Source organism: Glossina fuscipes, unplaced genomic scaffold (genome assembly GCF_014805625.2).
Source record: "Glossina fuscipes isolate IAEA_lab_2018 unplaced genomic scaffold, Yale_Gfus_2 0, whole genome shotgun sequence".
Lineage (NCBI taxonomy): Eukaryota > Metazoa > Arthropoda > Insecta > Diptera > Glossinidae > Glossina > Glossina fuscipes.
In genome coordinates, this window is record NW_023998414.1 from 38,741,137 (window position 1) to 38,748,030 (window position 6,894).

The window sequence follows — 6,894 nt, forward strand, 5'->3', positions numbered from 1 at the left end:
GTCGCGTGATTTTTTGATAAAATTTGCAAATTTATTTAAGTTACACGGTACAAAATATGGTTCGTCAATTTGTTGTCGAAAAGTTGCGATCAAGATCAATATCTGAAGCCATTTTTCGACTAATTTCATAGTACGGCCATAAATCATCATATGAAATAGATATGAATCTGAAGGAACGATATCTGTAGAATACGGTATAACGACATGTCTAGCGTATACTAATTCATTGTCTTCAAAAGTTATAATCGAGCGGTGACACTGTATTAGTTTTTTTTTTTTTTTTTTTAGCATATCGTAGCCAATTCTTATTTAATGATCAAATGATGTACGACTTATTATAGTTCGCGTTCCCTGGCGATAGTTTTATTTGGTTACAACATCAAATTTTAATGCCATAGTTAAGCTGTGACATCACGAAAAATTTGCTTCACTATCGGTATTAATAGTTCGCCTAATCTACATCATTCACGGCTTTGTCGATTTAGGTTTTTTGGGCCACATAAAGTCTCTGAAACGACATAATACTAATACTAATGCTAATTAATTGAAAATTGGCTCCATATGCTGTTATGCCTTCGACGATTAATTCGGATCGAGCTTGATTATACAAAAAGTTAGTTGATTTTCTTCTTTTTGTCACTGCTGTTTAATGTTTCCTAAACAACCTAAGCAATATGTCATAGAAGTCTAACAATCTAAGGAATATACTTTTAAATATATTATTTTATTCATTTTTATTCATTTTTCTTCTTATTATTCTTCTTCTTCTTCTTCTTCATACTTCTCTTAGATAAACAACAAGAATTCGATTTGCCGTCAATGCGAGTCGAAGAGAATGTTGAACATAGCGCAATGCCAATACCTCAGCAACGTAGTCGTTCGCCGCGTGGCCCTCCCATGTCTCAAATATCTGGCGTTAAAAGACCATTATCGCACACAAACTCATTCACTGGTGAACGTTTGCCCACCTATGGCGTTGAAACGCCACACGAAGCCGCGTTGGGTCAACATTTGGCCGAATTGGATACATGGGGTATTGATATCTTTAAAATTGGCGATTTAAGTAAAAATCGCCCACTCACCTGTGTAGCCTATACAATATTTCAGGTTCGTTATCGTATCTTTTATTCACCTTAAAAAAAATCGCAAAAAAAATAATCAAATAAATAAAAATATATTTATTTTGTCTTTGTCTTTCAATTTGCAGAGTAGAGAATTACTGACCAGTCTTATGATACCACCGAAAAATTTTCTTAATTTTATGACTACTCTGGAGGACCATTATGTTAAAGACAATCCGTTTCATAATTCATTGCATGCGGCCGATGTGACACAAAGCACAAATGTGCTGTTAAATACTCCCGCTTTAGAAGGTGTCTTTACACCGCTGGAAGTGGGCGGTGCTTTATTTGCAGCCTGTATACACGATGTTGATCATCCTGGTTTAACTAATCAATTTTTAGTTAATTCAAGTAAGTATTGTTCACATATATCTTCGCAAAAAAAAAAAAAAAAAAAAAAAAAAAAAAAAAAAAAAAATTATGTTTTATTAAATTTTCATTTACTCTCTCTCCAAAGGTTCCGAATTAGCCTTAATGTATAATGACGAATCTGTATTGGAAAATCATCATTTAGCGGTTGCCTTTAAACTATTACAAAATCAAGGATGTGATATATTTTGTAATATGCAAAAGTAAGTCAATAATCGCTCGCTGATTATATTGCGATGGCTCTTCATTTCAATCAATTACATAATTGGGCAAATGCTTATTACTAACTTTCGCTCATTCACTCATAGCGTTAATGTTCTTCTTCTAAATCAATCAACTATTTGCCATACAGCTAAACTATTGGCGGTGCAGTTAGAGCAAACCGTATATCTCTCCTTAAAAATCAATTGTTAGTAAAATTTTATATCAACGCCTTCTTCTTAAAGGACGAAAGTTTTATTATATAATTAAAGCATGTTATCCTTAACTAGGAATATTGTTCGTCGTTTAGAAAATAGAGTACATTATTATTATACACAATACCGGCTCTGGTACAAAGGTATATTTGGATATACGCAACACCTCGAAGAACGTAACATAGATCCAATTTTTGTTTTGCCGATCACAAAATAATTCTGAATCGATCTAAGTCTGTTTGTCCGTCTGATGTCTGCGCATATCAATTTGTGTTGTTGTCTATAGACATTCAAAGTCAATTTCTGAATCGTTTTAAATTTGTCTGTCCGTCTTGTTTTCTTTTGCCCAATCTACAGGATGCAATTTTAAAGATATTTTGATGAAATTTGGCAAACTGACGTGTTTTGATCCAAGAACAAACACTATTGCAAATTTGTTGGATCGGACTATTTTTTCGACCGTTTCCCCGAATTACGCCCTATTACGAAAAGTCGTTAGATGAATAGCTTTAAGTGGACCGTGGTCCATTATAGTGTTTCTGCTTATTTTTTTCTTTCAATTATTCCAACAAAAAGAAAAATTTTTCTATTTGCATCCATTACCCGAAAAAAACTAAAAAAAAAAGCAAAAAAACAAAATTTTATATACTGCCTAACATTGCATGGACATGGGGGATATTTCCTAATTTTATAGAGTCAAAACGGAAATTTATACCGTGTGTCTGAAGCAAATCTTGGATACGTTTATCTTACTCATTAACAGACAAATGGACAGACGGACTGACAAAAATTTCTAAAACTGAGCCTCTGAAGGTTTTTTCTGCGTGCTGCAAATGTTGAGTGGAAATGACCGATTTTTGCCATTTTTATACATTTGCTGCAATATCACCCATAGAGTATTCATGCACATATTCATCCTTGTAACCAATATGATTTATAAGAAACAGGCGAAATGCCAAAATTTTTTTATTTTTGAAAACTGACTTAGTCTCAAATTACGTAGTACGGCGGGCTTATCCTTTGTCCATTTTCGCCCAATGTCATGCAAGATCTTTTAATATATCAATCAAATTTGGAATCGGTTGCTATATTTTGCTGGCCAAGTAAATGTTAACCGGAGATATTGCGCAGACAGAGAGACATGCTTAATGCTGTTCAAAGATATGTATGTATTTTATGGGGTCTCTGAAGTTTTCTTCCTGGTGTTGCACTTAGTTGAAAATAATCAGAACCAATCGCAACTAAAAAGCACAAATGAAAATGAAAATGAAAAGAGAACTACGGCAGAACAAAACTCGAACGCAACAAACTCATATAAATGTATGTAAAATGTAAAAAAAAAAGCAACAATTTGATATATTTCTGAAGTTACACTATAATGCGTATATGAAATTGTCAACAAACACATACACGTATGTAGTGAAATAGAACATAGCGTAAACGTAAATAAAGACCCGTCGCAAAACACACCATAGCACCAATGGAGTAAACGATACACACACGCTTACAAAATAAGAGTAACAAGACTTGGTAGAAATAATATAACAAAATCCAAAATTTCGAAACATTAATATATATTTCTTATGGAGAGCATCTATTCGATGTCTGCTTTGTTTCCGTTTGGTTTTTTCCTTTTTTTTTCTTTTTTTTTTGACTTTACGGAAAACATGTAACGGAACTTTTATCCGATAAAACCATCTTTCACGCAATTCCTAACCCACGGGATAACTGTTATGTATTACTTTACAGGAAGAAAAGTCATTGCTGAGACTACGCCGCTAAGTTTTCTGCTCCTAATCAAAAGAATGAAAATTTCCGCAACATTGTTAGTTATCGTCAAACCATAACATAAGCTAGAAGCAAATTTGATCGCTTATGTTTTAAACAGGACATAACCTGGAACGCTGACCTCTTCAAAACATATGTTGCAAACGTTGTGAATGCTTTCGTTTTTCAGTCAACTGCAGTATATTGACCACTAAACTGTCAAAGTCAGTGTTCTTGCGAAAAATCACTTTCAACCGCCTTTACTTGTCTTGTTGTTGAGTTGTAGGGTGACGTGACGAAGGCATATTTTGCAATGGTCCGATTATTTTTTCGTACCGTTCGTTATTGATTCGTAATTCGTTTAGATGGCAAAAAAGAAAGCAATTTGACAATGAAATTTAATATAAACTCTGGATGTTGTTTAGATTAATTGGGCCCTACGGACTTGTAGTCTATAATAAATGAATAAAGAAAAGAAAATAATAATAATAATAATAAGAATAATAATAATAATAATAATATTAATAATGATAGTAATAAAACAAACCTCTAAGAAACTTGAATTTATTTATGATATTTGATTGCAAAGCTAAGAATACAATCAGTTTTTCCTTTTCGAGATCGTAAGCCTCGATGATGTTATATGGTTGTAAATATCTCCCTCCAAATGCTTTTAGATTCTTGATCAAGAATAAATATATTATATAGACTTATATATGAAACTTCCAATATATACTTTTATTTGTTGCAAACATTTGACGCATCTAATACAAATCTTGCGATGAGTATATGCAAGAGAATATCCTATATAGATAAAAAATAATTTGATGAATTTAAAAATAAAAAAAATAAAAAATTAATTTCATATCCTCAGATTGGCCGGGGCCAGTACATCGTTCTTTAAAAAACTTTGTTATTTGCCTTTTGATAAAATACATTTTACACTTTCCAGGAAACAACGTCAAACATTAAGAAAAATGGTTATTGATATTGTATTATCAACTGATATGTCCAAACACATGAGTCTTTTAGCCGATTTGAAAACTATGGTAGAAACTAAGAAGGTAGCCGGTTCTGGTGTATTATTGCTGGACAATTATACAGATCGCATACAGGTATTTACTTAATATTGCTATTTGTAAAATTTCAATTTTGTAATATCATTTTTGAAATAGGTTCTTGAGAATCTAGTCCACTGTGCCGATTTAAGTAATCCGACGAAACCCTTGTCCCTCTATAAACGCTGGGTCGGTCTCTTAATGGAGGAATTCTTTTTGCAAGGTGATAAAGAACGTGAATCGGGCATGGATATTAGTCCCATGTGTGATCGTCATAATGCCACAATCGAAAAATCGCAGGTCGGCTTTATCGATTATATTGTGCATCCGCTATGGGAAACTTGGGCCGATTTGGTACATCCAGATGCCCAAGATATTTTAGATACGCTTGAAGAGAATAGAGACTATTATCAAAGTATGATACCGCCATCACCACCACCATCAGCCACAGAAGAGCAAACAACGGGAACAGACGATAAAATACGTTTTCAAGTGAGTAAAATAGAAAATAATAAAATTGAATGAAAAAAAAAAAAAAAAAAAAATAAAAAAAATTTTTTTTTTTTATTATTTATTATTTTAAAAAAAAAAAAAAAAAAAAAAAAAACCAACTAAAAAGAAAAAAAAAACAAGTGAAAAACTATAGTGGGCCACGGTCCACCATTCAATACATTACACCATCCTGCAGTTATTAATATAACCACTTTTCACAATGAGGCCCTATGTTAGTGGTCCGATCAGAACTATTTTCAATAGCGTTTGGTCTTGGGCCAATTTTTATCAAAGTATGTCAAAACTCAGACCTGCAAGTTGAAAATAAAAAAAAAAAAATCGGTGAACGGACGGAAGGACGAACGAACTTAAATCGATTCAGAAAGTTACTGAGAATCGATCGGCATAATAAAAGATGTCTGTGTCTCCAGCCCATCTGCATGCAACATACATCCGCACAAAGTTAATATACCCTTATATCATAAAAAGGTATACGATAGGAAAGCTCACAGACTAAAAAGAACTGTATAATAATTCTCTTGATAAGTTTCATCGTCTTTTTCGAGAAAGACATAAGCGAATTATAAGCGAATTTTTATTAACATTAAAGTAAGAGGTTGCGTGTGGAATGATTGCATTAGAAATCTTCGATTAGCGATACATTGATTTCGTTGATAATGCTTATATTTGGGAAGAAAGAATGCAAGTGTGAAGGGAAAACTCGAAGAAGGAATGTGAAAGTCAAAGGCCCACTATTAACTGTGGCCGCAGATAATTTTTGAAAAAAAAATAAATAAAAAAAATCCCGTCAAAACAAATATATAAACAATGCAAATTATTTCATTATCAGATGAAATCAGGCAACGCTATACAATGAATGCTATACATACAGAAATTTCCCGAATTGCAAATTGTGTTAAAATTTATAAATAATTTTTATTGAAGGTAACTCTAGAAGAGTCAGATCAAGAAAACTTGGCAGAATTAGAAGAAGGTGATGAAACTGCCGGTGAAAGAGGTGATGACAATATGACAACAGCGGTTGAAAGTAAACCATCGGGGAGTCAAAATCAATCTCATAACGCTGGAATGTGACGGAGAGTCGTGGGATTGTATCGCAAATTAACGGAAAAAGCGCAAAATTTTTTGCTTATACGTTAGTGACTTTAAAACTAAAAACTTACAAAAAAAAAAAAAAAAAAAACAACAAAAAAAATATACAAAAAATAAAAAAAAAAAAAATAAGAAAAAAATTGAACAAAAAATAACAAAAAAAAAAAGAACAAATAAATAAATAAAATAAAAGAATGTCCCCGCTTTCCCCATATACATACATACACACCGACATATACACACACAAATTAAAACAAAACTACAAACCCAAGTCCCGAATTATTAAAAAAAAAAAAAGGAAAAAAACCAAGAATAAAATTTTCATAGAATATAAACTTGTTTAATCCATAAACGTATTGATATAAACATAACTACCGAGAAGTTAAAAAACATTTCAAGACAATGCTAAAAGTTTCTAGCATATACCCGCATACCGAAAGAACGAAAGCAAAACCGCGCTACTGACTTTTTCAAACACTTCCTAAAAAAAAAAACAAAAAAGGAGTTTACTTAATCAAATATATCTGACAACACTTGAATATATATATATATATATAT

The 6,894-nt window shown here is 32.2% G+C and overlaps 1 protein-coding gene across 10 annotated transcripts in view; it reads left to right on the plus strand.

The window, feature by feature from the left end:
- Positions 1-6,404, plus strand: part of LOC119644694 (cAMP-specific 3',5'-cyclic phosphodiesterase) — a 390,657-nt gene extending 384,253 nt beyond the window's left edge. For all 10 annotated transcript variants that reach the window (XM_038044384.1, XM_038044386.1, XM_038044387.1 and 7 more), the window contains 6 exons: positions 791-1,107; positions 1,208-1,472; positions 1,579-1,693; positions 4,626-4,788; positions 4,849-5,223; positions 6,169-6,404. In XM_038044384.1, the coding sequence (XP_037900312.1) occupies positions 791-1,107; positions 1,208-1,472; positions 1,579-1,693; positions 4,626-4,788; positions 4,849-5,223; positions 6,169-6,318 (1,385 nt within the window). In that variant the 3' untranslated portion in view covers positions 6,319-6,404. The remainder of the gene's footprint in view (positions 1-790; positions 1,108-1,207; positions 1,473-1,578; positions 1,694-4,625; positions 4,789-4,848; positions 5,224-6,168) is intronic.
- Positions 6,405-6,894: the final 490 nt, after the last annotated feature.